The following is a 21018-nucleotide window of genomic DNA, read 5'->3' on the forward strand; positions in this document are numbered from 1 at the left end:
ACGGTACTTAAAACAATGTTAAGATTAGCCCAAGCACTTTATAAAATATGTGTTTCTGCTCTTCTGACAAGGGATAAAAAAAGAAGCTAAAAGCTGGTGGAGTGGCTCAAGTGGTAGAGCGCCTGCCTAACACGTGTGAGGCCGAGTTCAAATGCCAGCACTGCCAGAAAAAAAAGAAGCTAAAACACTATCCTAACTGAAATTGTCATTCAAATCTCATATACCAAAGAAGAAAGCAAATGAAAATGCAATGACATTTCCACTGCTTGGCTACATACAGATGTTTCATGAAGTTGCTGGATCCATTAAAAAATTTCTTGGGTTATACTTAACACAGAAATGACTTTGCAAAGTTCCTTTCTTTACACTTTTAGGCCAAACCATGACTAAGGCAAAGACTTAAACAAATCACAGATCACTCATGGAATTAAATAGTCTGAAGTTCATACAAATGATGCACAGACTTGGGAAAAACGTGTATACAATATACTATTAGTTATGAAAACTAACTCGGGAAACAGTACACATAGTGTGACCCCACTTTCATTATCAAACATGTCTATATTGTTTACAGTTGAAAACATATGCCTTACACTATTACAAGCTCTGGGGATCAGAAGAGGATGGAGGCACGAGCTTGTCACTTTGATAAAGCAATCCTCTAAGTCAAGTGTATGTGCACAGTGGAGAGACCCTGTGAGGTCCAAGCATGCCTGTGGTGAGACAACCACTGGTGAGGAAGAGAATGATTCTGGTCTTGAACTCTCGCCATGCCCTCCTAGCATCGTTCCGTCTCCAAAAGCCATCCTTGCTCCAACTGCTGGAAACTATCTGGAAACAAAAGACTAGGTCTGGGGAAGGGAAGCCAAGGGGGGCTGGCACAGAAGGGGAGACAGTGGCACTCAGTCACACCAGCACTGTGCTACCGCTCGTGCCAGCTCATCAATACCCTGGGAGCACTTTGCTGGCAGAGACCATTTCTGAGGGCTGGTAAGAAACATCACAGACAGAAAAAAATAACAAAGGAAGCTAAGGAGATACACAGAATAATCTTGAAGCAGGAAACTTCCCAGAAGCAGAGCCCTCAGGAGCCTCAGCCCCGAAAAGGCAGATCTGCTCTAAGGGGTCAATAGGTAGAAAACCAAGCAGTGGGTGAGGGGAGGGAGAAGGGAGCTGGAAGGAGAATTCATACACCTATAAAGTCAGGGTGTCCTTGAATGTCCCTCACAGATCAGCTCAGTCCCTCCTGCTGCCTGTAAGAATTCCCCACATCAAACACAGAGTGCACCTGTGCTCTTCAAAACCTCAATATTAAAGTCCGTGGCTGTGTTCAGAGGTGTGCATGTGGCCCCTGAAGTGGGGGGATGGTGGTGGTGAGAAAGCACTTTATTAAGTGCTCTGGGCCTCCCACCGTGCCAGCTTCTCTGCTTATCAGAAGCGCCTAATTTAATCTTACTAACACTTGTTAGGCTGACTTTATAGGTGAGACATGGCTTAAAGGATACACAGTGAAAGCATGCAGAACAGGAAGCTAACAGAGCTGAGATTCAACCCCAGGTCAGTGGCTCTAAAGCCCAGCCTTTCCACTTTCTCACCAGCCTCCAGGTGCCAGAATGGAGCCCCATGGCTCTTCTCCACCTGCTGATGATCTGGTGACCCATTTTATAGGCGCCTTTGTTTCAGAGACGTGAACTGCTAACCTGCAGCACTGCTCATGTCATGTAACATGGCACGCTGGCTCCCCACAGAGTAAAGAAGGACGGGCCTAGGGGGCAGGACAGCAGAAAAGCCTGGTCTTGAGAGACACATTGAGAGCACAGTCCTGACCTCCGGGGAATTCTCTCTCCAACTTCTTCTGGAGCGCCTGGCCCTGCCGGAAGCAGTGTGGGAAACAGAAGAGAAAAGCAATGAGGCACTGAGGACTGCCTTTCAAGGGCCCCCTGGAAGGAGTTGAGGAAGAAGCCGGAGAGGAACGCATGGGGCACAAAAGACTGGGACCACAGCATGAGGTGGGCTGCTCGCCAAGAATCAACAATCTCTTCCTCGGGACCGTGCCTTCTACACATCTACACAATCACTGTCACACCCACACACACTATGTAGCACACACACTTCTCACCTAGAAACAGGCTTCAGCTCTCAGACTTCTCACAGAAGTGAACATATGATGCATGCTGGTCCCCGCCTGTGGTAAGCCAGCCTGCACAGAAGCAGCAGAGACCACAGGGGGAAGAAACACCAGGAAAAGGGAGAAGGGAAACTGTGAAGAGACAAGGAACCACAATGAAAAGGAGAAAAGGGGGAGCACAGCCTGAATCCTCTATACATGGATGGATGGAGATGCTCCTGAGGTCACTTGGCAGGGCAGAACGGTTATAGTAACGCATGAATTCTGCCTTTTGGGCATTTAAAGTTAGATTCTATAGTTCACCTTCCAAAGAGTTACAATTTCACTACTGCATAAAGAAACTTAAAAAAAACCGTATTAAGGCAACTCTAAAATCCTAATACTCAAAAAACTAGGGAACTCAAAGCTAATTTTTAAATGAACTCAAGGCAAGGGTCTTTCTCAAAAAAACCATCCAAATAAAAGCTTTATTTTTGTTTCCTCCAGCAAGTTCATCGAAAATACCTATTTAATCCTGTGCCAAGTTGAGTAACCAGTAGTTTCCATTTCTTATTGTTATTTCCATTAATTTATATTGTTTGTATAAAAATAGTTTAAAAAAATACATCAGAGTAACACAGAAGCAAGCAAACAAACCTATCAATATAACCCAGAACATAAAACAGGGCCAGTATAAGAGCAGCAGGCCAGACAGGGATGGGTTTCTGGTGTGTCCGTCAAGGATGGCAATGGCCATTCCAAGAAAAAAACAACTAGGACACTAGGACATGGTAAATGTTTTCAACACAGGATGACCTTTTGTTTCATGATCAACTCTCAAAATATTAAAACATGACGAGGACCCGCTTTACCTAATTAAAGCCAGGGGAAAGGACAGTATTTATAATGGGGCAAAAACTTCACCAAGCACTCTGGGAGCTATTCGGGGACTAGCGGTGGGGCCAGTGCACCTCCATGCATAAATTTTGCAACGTGTCCCTTGTCTGGGGTTACTACTCTTGTGGCAATCGGCTGAGGTGAAGTACTGCTTTCTACTGCTGCCAAGGGTCACTTCCATGGTCAGTGAAAGGGCCGGCCTCTTCTGGGTCTGCACCTCAGGTGACCAGCAGACCGGCGAAGTTTCTTCCTCTCTTGTCGGTGCAGTTTCTCAGCCTCCTGTTGCTTCTTCTGCTGTTCCGACTAAAAGGGAAAAGGAAATGAATGGAGACAAAGAGAAAGAAAAGGTAGCACCCCCTGTAGTGATTGTTGGAATGCAAGAGAACCATCAGTCACAGCCAGGTTCAGGCCCTGGCTCTGGCTGCTGGAATCAACTCAGATGGCTTGTTCTGGGCTCAGATGGTCTGTCTTGGCAGGAGTGGCCAGACACAGGTCAACTTTCACCACCACTGGAAAAGCAGAAACTCCAACCCCCTGAGCAAGACAATGCCCGGATACACCAGTCTGTCCACAAAGTAGACTAGCTTTGCAACCAACACAAAGATACTCTTGGAACGCTTTCAAAAGGCCTATGGAAGAGCCACCTGGAGAAGGTACATTGCCTACCAAATACCCACCTCTCTCTTCAGTCTTTGCTTATAAGCCAGAACCACAACTTTACTCGCTGTCTTAACCCACACTTGATTAAGCACTCATTCACCAGAACTGGTCCCCAAAAATCAAGCATCCCTTGAAAGTAGGTTTGCCATCATGAAACCTGGCAAGGAGTTCAGCAGACAACCCATCAGTTCACAGCCACAAGAAGCACAGAGCTCTTGGCCAACTGCTAGGCAGGTACCCGTGAGCATCCTCAGTGCTCCTCTGCTTACTCGTCCCGCCCCCAACAAGTGTCACTATTGTCAGCAGAGATTCTTCAAAGAGGAAGGAAGTTCTGAAAAAGTACATTGCATGGTTCTAAGAAGCAAATTTCTGCAAGTAAGCAACACAGGAAGCTGGAGAAGTACACGTGTAGACACAGAGGCTTGGTGGGCAGCGATCAAGGTTTGAAGGCCCCAACTCAAAGACCTTCAAAACACCTGCTTCAAGACCCTCACCAAGTAGTCAGCACACACTGGTTATTTAATCTTTTTTTTTTTGGTGGGACTGGGGTTTGAACTCAAGGTTTTGTACTTGCAAAGAAGGTGCTCTACCACTTGAGCCACAATCATGTCCACTTTGCTTTGATTATTTTGGAGATGGGGGTCTCTAGAACTACTTTCTATGCTGGTTTCGAACCTTAGTCTTCCCAATCTCAGCCTCCCAAGTAGCTAGGATTACATAAGCCACTGGTGCCTGGCTCTATTTATTTACTATTCTAATATACAAAGCCCTGGGTTTGATCCCTAGCACTGCAAAAAAAGAAAAAGAAAAAAAGAATATTCTGTTGCTTCCTGTTAGTAAGAATCTCTAAAAAGAATTTCTTTTTCTTTTTTGAGACAGGGTCTTGCTATATAGCCTAGACTGCCCATGATCCTTCTGCATCTATAATACCAGTACTCAGGCTCCTGAGTACTGGTATTATAGATGTGCACTACCAAGCCCAGCCCCCTAAAAAGAATTTCTCCAAAGAATTTTGGAAAATGAAGTGCCAAATCCAGATGCACACGAGCTTTTGAAGAAGCAGTCTCCGGTCTCTGCTTGGTCTGCCTGTGTATACCTGGCAGCACTCTCTCTGGGAAGGAGCTCAGGGAGGAGCTGGGAAGAAGCCACCATTGTTCTGCAGACAAAGTCTATCATTAGCCTCTCTCTAACAGGGAAACCTTGCCAATGTGTCACCATTCATTATTATTTATGGGCCAATTAGCTCTTCTCTATGTTGTCCTTCCCTCCTCCCCGGTTATGTCCCTGACCACCCCACCTGCTGTGGCATCCCACCATGCAGGAGGGAGAGGACACAGCAAGTCAGAACACTTGTGTGGGCAACGAATGGCTTTAATGAAGAAAATATTAAATATTTTAAGTAATTAAGAAATTTTAAGAAAATTCAGTAATACTAAGTGTACATATTTCCTCCTTAAAATTTTATTGATATTTTAGAAAGTATATAGGAAAATATTGGAAAACCCAAGATTTTACCAGAACATATCACATACATATAAACATGGTATAAAAAGAGACTTCCATAAACAAATACACAAACATGTCCCTAAGATATTTAAAGCCGAGGTTTAATAACTCACTTTCCAGTCAAACGATAAAACACATAAACATTAACTGAAATAACAGTTTTAAAGCCTCTGCCTGATTAAGTTAAAAGGCTATTTCAAACAATTCTTACTGTTTCTTTTTCCTGTATATTTTTAAAGCAAAAACATAATTTCAGAGATACCTTATTTTTCGTTTTACCAAATTACAAAGTGGTACTCAACTCAGTGCCTCCAACTTAACACTAGTGCATTTCCTCACTGCCGCAAAGTGGGAGCCTCTCCACCTAGTGGGCGGGTGCCACTCCTGACTCACACTTGACTTCAACTTCAGAGGGAATTGGGAAATTCACGGTAAACAGAGAATTTATAAGAAAGTGTGAATAGGCACAAGGAGCTACTCAGAATGCATATCCAGTTCTCGCTTATTTAAATCATATTTAAGACTGCAAATTTGAGCTGGGAGCTGGTGGTTCATGACTGTAACCTAAGCTACTTGGGAGGCTAAGATCGTGAGAAGATCCAGGTTCAATGCCAGTCTAGGCACAAAGTCCTTGAGACCCCATCTTATCCAATAGTTGGGCAAGGTGGTGTGCACCCATCATTCCAAGCTACACAGGAGGTTGAGATCAGGAGGATCACATGGTTTGGTCTATTTTCCCTTCATGAATCAAAATAACATTAAGAAATAACTCACCCTCTTTAATGTGAAAGTCAGTTGTTTGCTGCCAACAGTGGTGTCTGATACATTCAATGTCCCATTTTTTGCTTCAAGTTTCAAACGATCTTCAAGGGTTTTGCTGTAGGAAATTTAAAAGAATGACACATTAATTAACTTTTTGTTTTATCAATTAGAAGTAATCCCATGAAGAAAAGTCTTTCATATATCATGTAAACACAGAAAAGACATTTACTTAACAGACTCTGTGGAAAGAATTAGGAGCACTCAAACTGTCCTACTTTACTCTGCACCTGAATATTCTGCAAAAGCAATGGCTGACCACAGCACTGCTGACAGAATATGGAAACGGCAGTGTCAAGGACCCCAGCAATTGCTGCTTGTCTACTGTATTTCCGAAGCCAGATACAAGGAATCTGTAACTTACTGTGACAGTCTGAGGCACTTATGGATTCTAGGGCATTTCATATTTGAGCCATGCACAAGTGAGGTATCTGGGCATTTGAGCAACTCACCTGCCTTCTACAAAGGAATGAATACACACACATTAAGCTCTTCAGCCACAAAGAGCTGGGATAATTCTGACCTTTTTCTTCACTTAGCCTCAAAAAGTCATCTTATAGCAAGGACAATGTGAAACATGAACCATTTGATTACAGTGACACAAAACAAAAGCAATTTTGCTTTGGGTAAATTCTACCTGGTCTCTATTCACTGTGACCAGTGAATGCACGTGTCTTCCAGTGTTTTTCCTTAATAATTCTTTCTGACATACTTTATCCCAAAGTTAATTCTTATTCTATTTCTTGATCATATTTTTCAAACTCTCCTAGGTCTCCTTATACAATGCATGTCTCTGCTATCATTTGCTGTGCTTTACAATTCATGGTCACCTGTATAACTAATAGTCCTGCCCAGCTTTCCAGAAACCATGCTAAACTTGAATTTTGAACTAGTTATATAATACTTCATTGCATATTGCTGTAATTTATTATAAATCAGAACATGGGCCCTTTTTGTTAACTTTTGTTTTAGAGGGAAAAAACTGAATTAAGCCCCAAAATACATATTTTTAATAAGTTTAAACAGCACTGACTCTCCTAGAAACGGCTAAACAGCACAGTCCCATCCCATGATAAGACTGGAAGGGGACAGAAGGGAGAAAAAAGAAAGAATATAAGTTTTCTTTTTCTATTCTGCTTCCTCCTTAAAAATGAAACAACACAAAATCCACACCAAACCAACACAACAACAACAACAAAAAAATGCACTTCCCTTTCCTACTACCTCTCCTTGTACACCCCAAACTGAATACACTCTTAAAGCTAGTATTAAAAAACTTGATGGAATAAAAAAGAAAAGCTGACTTGAGTGAAATGGTCTATTTTTCCTGAAATATGATCTTCATAACTAATTACAAAGTACACCATCTCCTAAAGCATCCATAGACAAAGTGATTCTCTTTGAAACTGTGAAGCTAATGTTTGATGTTCACACCATGAGAAATTTATCTCTAGTTTATAACCAGCAGTAATGTACTAAACATAGCTTCTTTATATAATTTGAGACATAAAGTGGTTAGCATAAAAGTGGTACTCTTTTCTAAGCAATAATGTTATTAAGAAGCACTTTTAAAGTACTTTTCATCTTCAAAGTTCTTTACAGACTAACTAATTAATCCTTTCAACATCCCTGAGACAGGAGTATTTATCCTTTATAGATGGCAAAAAGGGAGGTAAAATGTTAAATGACTTGCCTCAGGCCATGTAAGGATCCAACTTTAAACCAGGATTCCAATGGAAGGAGTTCTGGTTTCCAGGCATGTGTCAGACTATACCTGATTTATAAAGCTCTGTTCAGGAACCGTGTCCATTAAGCATTCTAAATGACAAGCTTCCACATGATAAACTGAATGAAATTAAGGTTCGTTCTGTTTTTAAACTGCAGTGTGAACTGATTCTAGCAGGCATGGATGTTTAATGTTAGCCCAAGTGAATTCCTCAACCTGCTCATTTCACTTTTGTTCTTTCCTTTCCTAGCTATAAACTCTGAGTTTTAAAGTTAACAGGAATTCTGGACAACTGTGGAGCCACTGAGACAAAATGGGACACAGAAAACACTAATTTGGGAAGAAAAAGACTTCAAGAAAATTGTGGGAAATTACTACTCTTTTAAGAATGACCTTATTTCCTCCATGATAGGGTATATAAATTCTGGTTTTCTCTCAATGTACTTTCAATGTGCACTTGTAAAAACTTGTTCTGTCTAGGCTGCTTGGAAAGGCAGGCTGGATTTTAGAACGAGGCATGGCAAAAGATCAGAGACGCCAGGGACTGCGTGGAGATTTCTACATTAAAGCAAGCTCTACTTTCTTCCCTTTGAAAGTCAGCTGCATGTGGCTGCCACCCAGCAGTGCAGTGGCTGCTGCTTGAGGGTAACTGCTCAGAGATGACAGGAAGGAGACAGATGCATTGCAATAACACCTGAGAATCCCTGGGTGACAGACAAACAAAACACAAGAGAAAGGCCCAGCAGGAGGACCGAGGCCTAGCTTCTCTTCCCTCAAATCCTACTTCTCACTCTTTCCCCATCTAGGCTTCAGACTTATAGAGGGTTAAAATTATTATAGCGAAAAACCTAACTGGGACAAAGTGAACAAAAAACATCCCCAAATCTGTGGTGATTGCTAAGAAAAAAAGACACAGGATTTAAAAGGTTGGATATCAAGTGGGATTACTCAGTACAGAGGGCTCCTGGGAAGAACCTAAATTATTAGTAAAGCTACCTTAATACAAAAAAGAAAAATGGGCATGAACTACAAGGAGAAAAGTCAAATTAGATATTTAGTAAGTGCCCCAGGAGAGGAGAATGATTTACTTCTTTGAGGTCTTAAAATACATACATACTCTACAATTTCCTTAATTAGAAACATTTAATTAAAAATCGTGTTCTTCCAACTAAGTTTTTTACTCACTTTGCAGGGAGGGGAAGCAGGAGTATAGAAGATAATATAAAGACATGTTCCTTAGTATAGAATTCACCAGAGTTAAGTACAGAAACGAAAACGACAGAAAAGTGACATTGTAAACATCTTTAATATGTGTTTTGAGGTACTGTTTTAAATAACACATTTAACAAACCTTTACCTACACCATAAAAGCTGTAAAACGCTTCCAGTGCTTACAGTCTGTACACGCTGCTTTGAAGGCCCTATGGTGGGGAGGTGACGTCAAGCGACCACAAAATCTGATGCCTCATCCATCAGCACAACTAAAATTGAACTGGATTTCCAATATCCATGGCAGCTGCAAGTGTGGGGAAGCAGGCTCCAGTCTTTTGGAGAGTCATTTGGCAGAATTTATCTCATGTCCCTTTGGGTCCAGCCAGGTTCATTACTAAGAGTATATTCTAAAGAAATATTTGTACATGTGCACATTCGTAACTGTGAGAAAGTGAAGGAAAAGAAGGAAGAACCTAAACCCGCACAACAAGGGCAATAGCTGCAGAGTTATGGCACAGCCATCTTGCAACTACTTTGTGCAGCCACAAAGTAGACCTACGGATCCCAAACAAAACCTCAAGACTCATTAAGTGAAAAGAGCATTTAAACGAGATGATTAGCATAAACCACTCATGTTAGAAGTTACCAGTACAGGTACTTGAGAGTGGACTACGGGAGTAAATGCACTTACTGGAAGGATGTGGCTGGAAGGATGGAGCGTGCGGCATGTGGCAATGTCACCTGCCAGGCTCACTTCGGCATTATAGTTGGGACAGGTTGGCATATTATCGGTGCACACTAATTGAGTAATAAAAGGTTCAAATGTAAGTCTGGAATTAACTCCAAAATTAGATTTTTAGAATGCTTACACTTCATTCTTAGGGACTTTAGCTCTTTTCCATTATCAGTGAGGAGAGTCAGCTGAAGAGCAGCATGTGCCACAGTGTCTTCAGAGTGGATAATGCTGAGGCTACGAGGAGCTCATGGAGCTACTGCACTACCCACGGAAATGAGGTCTGTGAACGCAGGAACTATCTTTAAAAAAATCTTTGAATTCCCAGGATCTACCACAGGGCAGGCACTTCAAAGAATGCTTTCCTACAATGAGCCCAGCAGCTAATATCCATTCTCTTTAGGCCCTGCAGTGCAAAGGGTTCTTGCCCTGAGGACTCTCTTCCTTCTCTGTCCATCAGCACAGACATCCCCAATGCTGTGTCCTGAAGGCCATGAATGCCCCGAAAGAAAAGGCTGATGTGCTTAAACCCTAACAAAGGTCAGCAAGCATAAACTTCCTGATTTTTCCACTGACCAAAACAAAACGATTTCCATGCATGCTGCCTTCTTTTGCCCATGGCTCTGAAGATTACACCTTGAACTGTCAGACTATCTCGTCAACTTGACTCCTGGTCCCATTTTCTACCTGATTTCTTACCAAATTCCATTTTGTCTATCCACTCTAGTCTCTGATTTCTCTACCACCCACTTCCATGGCTGAGTTTTCTCTGCCCACTACCAAATCACCTCTCTCAAGCCTGAAAGACCCTTCTTATGAAGTTACTTACTGGCTTTCACCGCCAAACTTCTTGGGAAGAATCAGCTACACTAACTGTTTTCAATATTTTTAAAACTTCCCATCCATTCATTAATCTATTCCAGTCAGTCACAGGTCTGCAGCAGATACGAGTCCCAGCAAGGCCATCCTCTACCCAGTGTGCAATGGCTCTCTCTGCTGTGCAAAACATAGCACCACTCCCTTCTCTGAGACTCAGCCCATGTTCCCCTCCTACCTCTAGATAACTCCCTATTGCTACCTTCCATCTTTTCCTTTGCTCATCTTCGGAATCAGAATTCTTAGTCCTAAACAATCAGTGGACCTGTGACAGCTTTAAAATTCTGCACATTACTTTGCATACATCTGCATTTTCTAAATACTGGTACATGATTTTATCAGACTCTACTGCACCTTTCTCATTTCATGGTTTCAGCACACAGTGAGAGCTGGTATCTCTCAAACCCCAACATCTCCAGTTTCCCTACTTCCCAAGCCCAGATCTACACTTCCATTTGCCTACTGAACACTTCCAGGAAGACATGTGGACTTTGTAGATTCCATGTGCTAAACACCCAGTTCAACACTGTGAGCCTGAAATCTGTTCCACCTCTGAGGTAACACACTAGGCATTTCAGTGTTATCCTTGATGGTTCCTTCCTCCTCTCATATTAAATTAGTAGTTGGTGCCAATTTTCTTTCTTTGTCTTCAAAAGGCCATGAATAATTTGGTTCTAAGTCTGTCTGCTCCTCCCTGCCCTCTAGTTTCGGCTTCCCTACTTCTGACTGGGATGACTGTCACTATTTATTCTAGGATTTCTAGAATTTCCAGATTCTAACCACATTGTTTTTTTTTTTAAATCAAGATTTTGTTATAGGTTTCTGAAATAATAGACCTTTTGTACTTCTATGTTTTTATTATTTTTTTTCTGCAACAAGCATGTACTGTTTTTATTATAAAAGCATTTACATTATTGGGAAGGACTTGATAGATTTCATCTTGTTAATCTTAGCTGAACAGTCTCCCAATTAAGGCTTTTCACAGTACCTTTCCTGGCTACCCCACCCTGTGCTGGGAGCTCAGTTTCGTGCCTTTCAAAAGACCAATTCCAACATGGCCTCTCACAGAGACTTCCTCAAATTCCTCCAAATTAAGACTTTTTTTCTGTCCCTCTCTGTGACTCAGAGGATATTTGCTAGGCTAGGAGCACCCCATGCGTGTGCCTTTCCTTCCTGTCCCTGTGGTCTGGGACATTGCTTGGTTTATATCAGACACTCCTGGATGTTTGATGGATGGATGGTGGCTGGGTGGAAAGGCTGATAAGTATGTGAATAATCCACAAATAAAGTTAGTAAATTTGAAGGCTTAAAAACGTGCTGACAGAGAATGTACTCATCTAGAACCATGGCCACGCTGAGCTACCCTTTGCTGTTTACTCTCTCCTTTACAGAAAGTTTTCAAGCTCGGCAAAGGCAGCATAACATTCAATTCTGATACTGTCTTTTACTGATTGTCTTTTGGTGACTGGCAGAATAAACAGAAGGAACCATTTTAATTCTCTGAAGGGTACAGTGCTTTGTTAAGTAGTATTAAGATGCTGCAAGTTTAGGATCTGCACAGTAACCCAGTCATGACTCGAATTCAATAAGCAGTTTGTGCCAAATGCCAGCAAACTGCAGGCTATCCATACCAAGGTGCTATTAAACAACAGGATTTTCTTCTCCAGGCTTCTATAAGTATTATTACTTACGTAGCTCTTCTTCTCAAAGACTATTCAGCTTAGTGAAAATGTTTCACTCTAGTTTGTTTGCTCAGCTGTGCCTTATATCCTTTATTCTTACATTCAAAATTTTTATCCTGTTTGTTTTTTACATTAATATCCTGCTCCAATCCCCAGGCAGAAAGAGGAAGGTTAGTGAAACTAGTTATACTCCTATCCCCAAACCATGGCCTCATTCCCATGGTTACACTCAAAACAAATGCTCTCAGAGTTTCTTGATCAATGCGTTTATTGGAGAAATGAATTTTTTTCTTTCCCCCAGCAGATCATAGAGGGGTCTTCCTGAGTTACCTGACATGTAGCCAGGCCACTAAAGATTCATAGTTTCAATGACTATCAAGTGCCTATTCTGTTCTATGTACTATTTCAGGAGCTAAAGTACTAAATAAAGCAAGTTAAAAACATCAGATAGTCTAACAAATAAATTCACTTCACAGAACCAGAACCAGAAGTGAACAGGACTCCACCCAAATGAAACACCTAAGAACAGCAGTTATACAAAAGTGAGGTTGCAGACTGCTGGAATGGTTCGAGTGGTAAGAGCACCTGCCTAACAAGTGCAACCCTGAGTTCAGATCCCAGTGCAGCCAAAAAACAAACAAATAAACAAACAAACAAAATGAGGTGGTACACACTCTTGGTATAGCCTCTTGGAAAACCTCTTTGGTACTTCTCCAAAGGCTAAATTTGTTGTCAGATGTCCAGCAATTCCTCCCGTAAGTATATAGCCAGGATAAATGAAAACATACACTCAGAGAAAAATGGATACTCAAATATTCACAGCAACATTATTTATAATAGCCAAAAACTGGACACAACCCAGATGCCCACCAACTGATCAATGGAGAAATAAAATGTGGCATATCCATACACTGGAACATTATTTGGTAAAAAAATGAAGGAAATACAGACACATGGGTGTGACCACTAAAAACAGTGCTAAGTGAAAGAAGCCAGACACAAATGCTGCATATTGCATAATTCCATTTACATGGTTAGGTCAGAATAGGCAAATCTACAAGGACAGAAAAAGTAGATTAGTGGTCACCTAGGTCTGGGAGGTGGGTGAACTGGGAGTAAATGAAGACTTGATTAATAATGGGTCATGGGGCTTCTTTTGAGGAGATAAAGTTCTAAAATTGTGGTATGCTTAACAACTCTGCTTAGTAAACACCAATGAGGTGTGTGTTTCAGGTAGGTGAATGTGAGTGTTACGTAAATTGTATCTCAAGAAAAGTATTATTTAAAAAAGGGAGGCTGGCAGGCCAAGAAAACATCTTCAAAGGCATCAAGAATATTCCCAACATCTTCATTCATCAACGTATCTTTGGTTAGTCAGAAACAGAAATGGGGGGTGCTTCTAGATTCTAAATGTATTCACTCAACACTGGCTGTCCTGAATATGTGCTAGAGAAGCTGGTGAAGTAAAAACGAGGAAGAGATATTTCAAAATGCAGAAACAAGTCAGCCTGTTCACGCACGTCCCCCCTTACCTTTTTCCTCCATATCCTTCTGAAAAAATGTCTTTTCTGGAATGGAATGCTGGGTACTGGAGAAGTACAAGGTACAAAAATGGTGCTGACCTCAACCTACAACCCACCTACTCTGCTGACTCCGACTCCTCCACTTTACAGTTGCTCCCAGGGCATCTTGCTTTTCCTATAAGACATCTCCTGTGACCATCCCCAGCATCTGAACCTTGTTTACTAAAACTGTGCCTAGAGATTCTCAAAGCAGACTGCATAACTTACAGCCAACACATGACTTGGACTTGAGCACCTTGCTTATTCCTTGCTTACACACCTGAAAACTGAAAATTGTTCCAAACAATACTGCTGCTTTTGGAGGGCTGGGTTTTTTTTTTTTTTTTTTAAATTATGGTAAATATAATATAAAACTTCACCACTTTCAAGCAGACAGTTTGGTAGCTTAAATACATTCACACTGCTGTACAACTGTCATCCCCATTCATATTCAGAACATTTTCATTATCCTAATTGAAACTCTGCTCCCATTAAACACGAGCTCCTCATTCCTTTCTACCCTGGCAACCACCATGCTACTTTTTGTCTTTATTTGACAATTCTACAATACTACTCTTTTTATGGGGGAGTCTGGGGGGTGGTACTGGGGTTTGTGCTTGCTATGCAGATGCTCTCCCACTTGATACCACCCTTTTTGATCTCTCAATATTTCTACAAACAGCATAAAATTTCAGGCAAATTTTTCAAGTGAACTTTTCAATAATTACGTAACTGAGAGAGGGCAAGCATAACTGAGATTTGGATTTTTAAAAGCAATTTTTTGTTAGCTGAGCATAGTGGCATATGCCTGGAATCCCAGCATTTGGGAGGGAGGTGGAGGCAGAAGGATCATGAGTTTGAGCCCAGCTTCAGGTATACAGTGATACTTTGCCTCAAAAAACACAAAAGCTAACTGGCTAAATAAACAAAGAGTAACTTTTTGTTATGAGGCAAAGAATTTGTTAACTCTTAATTATTACTGTCCACAGGTTTTCAACCTGTGATTGGTATGGTACAGAATAAGACAGGTATCTGAATGTTAGGGACCCCCAGGAAATGTGGCTTTTGCAGTTTACAAGTACTCTAATGTATTGCCAATACTCATGGGGCTACCCTCTGTATTTTACTGCATACATACTACACTTCAAAAAGTTGTTAAAAAATAAAACAAACTAGCGACCAGTGTATTTCAACAGTGACATTCCCCCAGGCCTGCCTGGTGCCTCCCTCATCTCACCTTCTTGCAAGGCCATACTTACCCTTTCCTACCTTCCCTCTCTGCTGGTGTCACCACCACCCAAAGATGCAATGTGTGATGAGGAAAAGCAAGGACTTGAGCATCACTAAGGTGGTGGTACTCACTTCATCAGTTTCTGCTTTGTGGCAGAATCTTTGAAGCTTCTGAACTCTTCTCCTGCTTTGATCTCATAGAACTGGGGCTTCAGGACTGTCTGCTGGTCCTCCTTCAGTTGTTGCTGCCGCTTCACTTTTTCTTCCTGTTGAAGAAGTCTACGCTGCTTCCGGACCTCTTCGACCCAGCCTTTCTCATCATCTGAACTCTCTGAACTTTCTGCATCACTTGCTTTTCCTTCCAGTTCTTCCTCCTCTTCCTGAAAGTAAACATAGTAAGAAGTGCCCCTTACCCCCAACCAAACACTGACCCATTACTTTCTTTTAAGTAGCATTAGCCCAGAGCCTAGAGTAGGTGCCAGCTGCTCCATGTATGCATAAGAAGAAATGCCTTTAATTAAGTAAAATAAACTACTAGCTGAATGTCAGACATTTAGTATGCAACTTATTACCTCTCAAGTATAATCAAAGGCTTTCCAATTTACATGGAAAACTCTGTATTAAAGAAATAGCAGATAGCTCTGAATGATAAAGAACACATTACCTTTTCACGAAGTTCTTGTTCCTCTAAGAGTCTTAGTTTCTTCTTCCTTTTCTCACTGATTTTTGAAACAAGTGGGTTCAAAAGCCTAAATTCTTCACTTTCCTCATCTACCTGGAAGTCAGGGTTCTCAAACATAACTTTAAATCGATCATCAGTGAGAATATTAGGAAGGCTCTATAAGAAAAAGAAGAAAAAGTATGTAAAAACTGAAGTTATAGCTGAATAAAATCTGACCAAAAAGATGGCTTACATTCACTCTGTAATAAATTTATAAGCTCCAGAAGGCATAAACTATTAACTCATTGTAAAATTTCTTTAGAACTAGTTTGCAGAATTTCTAGTTGATCCTAGGTTTTATCTCCCAAATACATAATCTTTTGAACATGGCTTTTAGAGCATGGCCAATATATTAGATGAAAATTATGTGAGTCTTTTAGCTTCCTATTCTAAAACTAGAAGAGGAAGTACACAGCAGCAGTAAGTTGTCAATTTACATGGTGGATGTGGAGGTGTTGTCAGGGAGTTTACTGACTCCAGTGGAGTTATCCGGACATACAGGATGCTTCCATTCCTTGTAAGAGTAGCTTCATAGTCCTCTTCCCTAGACCACTTACTTGGTCTCAAAGGATAAAGCATGTTCTTCACATGACAAATTTTTGGCTACTCATACCCAATTTGGATAGCTCAGGACTGACACTAAATTCCTTTTCAGTTGCACTATTTTTAAACAGAAAGTTTCCTAAGATGCAAAATAAGCTTATCTGTCCTTACATGTAGGCTCTCTTTTTGTGCCTTATCTGTAAGCTGGAGGCCTGGAAGTCAGATAAAACAACCTCCCTCAGGAATGGTTTATAAGTCAGATTGAACAGCAGGGTCAGAGCTGGAAAAGGTCAGCTTGTTTGTGACAGACTGTAGCCTTACTGAACAGACTTTTTTTTCCCTACTGTCTGATTCTCCACTATTGAGAATAAATAGGTTGCAAACAGTTGGGTTCTGAACACGGTATTTAACAGATTCACACAAAAAGTCTGAAATCTTAAGACATTAAAGATGATGACCTGTTTATTACTTATATGTACCTAAAAATTGATAAATCCTGACCTAAAGTTCCACAAAATATTGAATTCAACAAGTTTTCCCTGATTAAATATCATGCCCAGGACAGGCTTAGCCCCAAGAGAGTAACAAAGAAAAGATCTAGTTCCCTGGACTAGAGATGTGGTTCAAGTGGTAGAGTGCCTGCCTAGCAAGTGTGAGGCCCTGAATTCAAGCCTTAGTCCTACTCCCCATCAAAAAATAATCTAGTTCCTGACCCCAGTCTCATAAGTAAGGAAGAAAACTGCAAAGAGGTTTGCTACAAGGCACCATGTGAAGGATACACGACAGACATGAAGGTGCTCAGAGAGGTAAGTAATTCCAACAAGAACACCCCAGAATGGTTCCTAGGCATGTGACATCTGCGAGGAAGCTGGAAAGACAAGAAGGCTTCAACAGGTAGAAATGTGAACAGTGAGAATTTCAGCTGGCTGAGAAGTACATAATCTGATGATATAAGCCTGGCACAATTTGTACAGGGTTTTAAACATCAAGGTTGGGAGGAACCACTACAGAGAGATAGTAAACAGAAGGATGTTTCAGGGATCTCAGCTGACAAATAAAACTAAGCTCTAGAGTCTAGCAGCAGCTTGGTGTATGGTGGGCTGCTGAGGGACAAACAACAGTCCCCAGAAAGACTCAGAGGCCACTCGGGGTGATGTGGAAAGAGGCAGGGCCTGGATTAGGGCACTAGGAATAAAAGGTAGGGCAGATACTATTTAGTGAAGAATTATTATGAGATACATTTCTAAACTAGGATGATGAGATGCAAATATGGATAAGATGGGAGGGTTAAGGATTAAAGACAGGGTAAGAATTGGCTCTCCAATGTCCATTTGGTGATAGAATGAGCTAGGTCCTGTCACTGGAGCAGTAGACTGAGTAAGTGTGATATGAGAGACCATCATCTGGATTTGGGTGTCTAGAAGCAAGGCCTTGGACAAGGATTTAGGAGATGAGAAGGCACTACGAGGTAAATTTTAGAGCTATCTATAAACGTGCAATAGATGACACTGTCAATGATCCTAGTATTTTCAAGTTTAAATATTTTCCTGAGGGATTTTGCCTAGTCTAAGTGTTTGTTTGAAGAGTTGTCTTTGAAATATGGCTAAGTTGGTGCTGTTCTTGTACAAGTGTCTGGCTGACATGCTCTGTAAAAACATACATCAATGCTCAACACTTACTGTGAAAATTTGAAAAATACCTGAAAGTCCTGCTCATACAAAAACCCTACCTTAAGGAATAAACCGTAGATCTGAGTAGGTGCTTATTATTAATATTCTGTCCCCAAAGAGCAACATATCAGGAATGCTGCCACTAGGATGCAAGTTCTGTAGCCTTCCGTTTCCCAGGGGAAGAGGAAGAGCGGAGGGCCTGGCTGAGGCCAGCACTGTGCCAGGGAGGGAAGCATGCCAGTGACAGGAGAGGAAATGAAGGATGGCATCTGAGACTGAGGGGCCCTTTGTCCCCACGGTCCCTCAGGCTCTTGCAGTGTCAGTTCTTAGGATGCTGCCACCAGGCTTTCACCTTTCCAGCAGGAGGATCTGACTGGGACCTACGATCTGCTCAAATAATCAGCTCAAGAGGGAAAAATGTTTGTCTCAGAAAAAGTGAAAATGACATGGGGGAGGGGAGGAGGAAGAGGACAACGGAACACTTCCAACAGAACATGAGAAACAGTTTTTAAACTATGCATAGATAGCTGTATTTAAAAAAAAAACACAAAAATTTTAGTTGGTATTAAAACTGCTTTAAAAATAACATTTTGGATGTTAAACCTACCTGATTCACCTTAGAATATCTGTACATAATCATAGCTTCTCCTGAGAGAGATGAATTGTTGTCGAACATATTCTTTGTGGTACTTACTAACTCCTAAGTTCATTAAAGATACCCTATAAACAGTTTTCCAGCTCCAGCACACACATGGTCTAGAGATCTTGGCCACAGCCCTACTAAACTGCTGCAGAACCCAAGAAAAGTGCAGTCACACAAGACTTTCTGGCAACAACAAAAAATTGGCCAAAAGGCTAACTTGCAGAAAATGATACTTGTAGGAAAAATGGCTCTATACACACTCAAACCCTTACAAAGCAAATGGGTAACAGGCGCCATGCCTCTCAAAGCTGCTTGTGTATACAAGGAGCTCAATATGTATTTGCTGAAAGAAAAAGTAATTAATTCTTAATCAGCATCAATACTACCAAGTTTCTTAACTTGCATAACATAAGGATAATGCTCTTACTGACACTACGTGGTGGGTCACTTCCCCTTTGTGGGCTCAATAACTGAACAGTAAACAGCCTATTAGAATTTTATTATGTTATCAGAGGTAGCAGTATTTGGGAGCACATTGCTCTGTCTGCCTCCATTAAATTCCATTGCAACCAAAGCAGAACACCACTGCACTTTCAAATCAGCAGACAGCAGGCTAGCAAAGCTCTGGAGGGTCTGAAGAGCTCAGTTCAAAGGAAGAGGAATGACCTGGTGAAAGATTAGCAATTCTTTCAAGCATTCTCTAGAATTATAATGAAGGATTCTTTCCTTCATTTGTGAGTGATTTTAAGGTCTTCATTTTATGTAAGATAAAAACTGTTAAACAATATATTACATAAACTGTTTCTGAGAATAGCCAAAGATTTCTGAAAGACCATATCCTGTGTGAGTATTTCAAGAATGAAACTGAGCTCTGATAATGTGCCTCATTTGGATTGGCAAGTCAATAAAAAGCACATTTTATAAATACTGCTTTATAGAAGAATTTTATTACCAGGAGATATGTCTACAAAGACAGTACTTCTAGCTACCAGCAGTCAGGAAGAAGAAGCTGCTCTTTGATGGAAGAGGGTTAACATTTTCTAAGGTTCGCTTCTCCTAGCACTTGCAGCAGAAACAGTACACAGTTTTGTAATTACATATAAGATGTTCCTCAAATAACTTGGTTCTAAAATAAACAAATGTCATCTTGACTTCAAGTAGCAAAATTGAGCCTGACTCTTACTGTGGAAGTTCCTGGGCATGTAAATACAAAGATCACTTCCACTTAGCTTCTAAAACGACATTATGAAGCTGAGAATCTGGAACAGATTTCACTGAAGGTAACATTCCAGCAAGTCTTTTATTCACCTAGTGTTCACAGATGTATAAATAACCCCAAGTGCCCTAACAGCATGGTTCATTGACTGAATATTTGCATAACGTACAAACACTTGTACCTAAAGATACACCCAGCTGACATTTCACAAACATTGATAATTAAGAGAGAACTAGACAACAGAGTAACTAGGACTCTAGATCCAAAGTCAGAGGACAAAGTGAAGTGATCGTCTTGAAATAAATGAGGAATGTGGTTGTGACAAAAGAAGTAAAATGTCCCAGTGGGAGTGATGCTGGCAAAACCTTTCACATTAACAGGAGCTCTCCGGAGAGACTTCATTATATTGACAGGGAAAGGATGAAACTATGGAAGCCCATTCAAATTCAGGAAAGTATGACAATTTGCTAAGGCAAAGGAAAATGCTGGCTCTGTATTCACAGCACAGGGTGAGAAGAAAATAAACACTGCTCAAATAAGGTAAGTGTTTTGTTTTTTAATTTTACAAAAAAAATACTCGAATGTTTTGAATAACAGTATACTACATAGGCCCCAGTTTTCCTATTTTTTTTTCTCTAGACATTTATAATGGACAATAAAAGAATTTCTAAATTAGGAACAACGGTGACTTTTTCCACTGACGATGAGGAGCGCTTTGTGCGTTTCCATCTTTCAAAGGTTGTTTCTAGCATCTTGGGCTAGAAACAAAAATCTCCCCTAGAAAATAGGGGCAGGAGGCTGTCTTCTGCATCTTTATAATCATGGGGCCTCAAGAAAAGGGCCTGCTCTACCATGTTGCACAAAATGGCAAAATTAAATTTTAGTGCAAGTGTCCCACCCTCTAGAACATTAAGTCATGCTGAGGACTCGTGAGCATAAAATGTGCATGGAATGCGTAAAACTCCCTCTCTACTCTCTTCCTGTACAAGCTTACGGGAAAATAAATACAAAAAGCATTTCCACTTAGCTTGTCAAATGACATTATGAAGCCAAAAAGTTACCCTGCAAGCATCCTCAGGCTTGGCTAAAATTGGTGAGAATGCTCTGAGGAGAAAGTCAGCAGACCAAGCAGGAAGCACTTCCATTCTAATTCTTCAAGGTGACATATACACTTCCATATACTGGTGTTGATTAGGAAGGTACACAGACACAGTA

The 21018-nt window shown here is 41.0% G+C and overlaps 1 protein-coding gene across 3 annotated transcripts in view; it reads right to left on the reverse strand.

Annotated features, from left to right (window-relative positions):
• Positions 1–2563: 2563 nt before the first annotated feature.
• The window catches only part of Nol10 (nucleolar protein 10), an 84425-nt gene continuing 65970 nt past the window's right edge, over positions 2564–21018 (reverse strand). For all 3 annotated transcript variants that reach the window (XM_074049166.1, XM_020171858.2, XM_020171857.2), the window contains 4 exons: positions 15675–15848; positions 15143–15390; positions 5945–6047; positions 2564–3307 (listed from right to left, as the gene is read on the reverse strand). In XM_074049166.1, the coding sequence (XP_073905267.1) occupies positions 3188–3307; positions 5945–6047; positions 15143–15390; positions 15675–15848 (645 nt within the window). In that variant the 3' untranslated portion in view covers positions 2564–3187. The remainder of the gene's footprint in view (positions 3308–5944; positions 6048–15142; positions 15391–15674; positions 15849–21018) is intronic.

Source organism: Castor canadensis, chromosome 12, assembly GCF_047511655.1.
Source record: "Castor canadensis chromosome 12, mCasCan1.hap1v2, whole genome shotgun sequence".
Taxonomy (NCBI): Eukaryota; Metazoa; Chordata; class Mammalia; order Rodentia; family Castoridae; genus Castor; species Castor canadensis.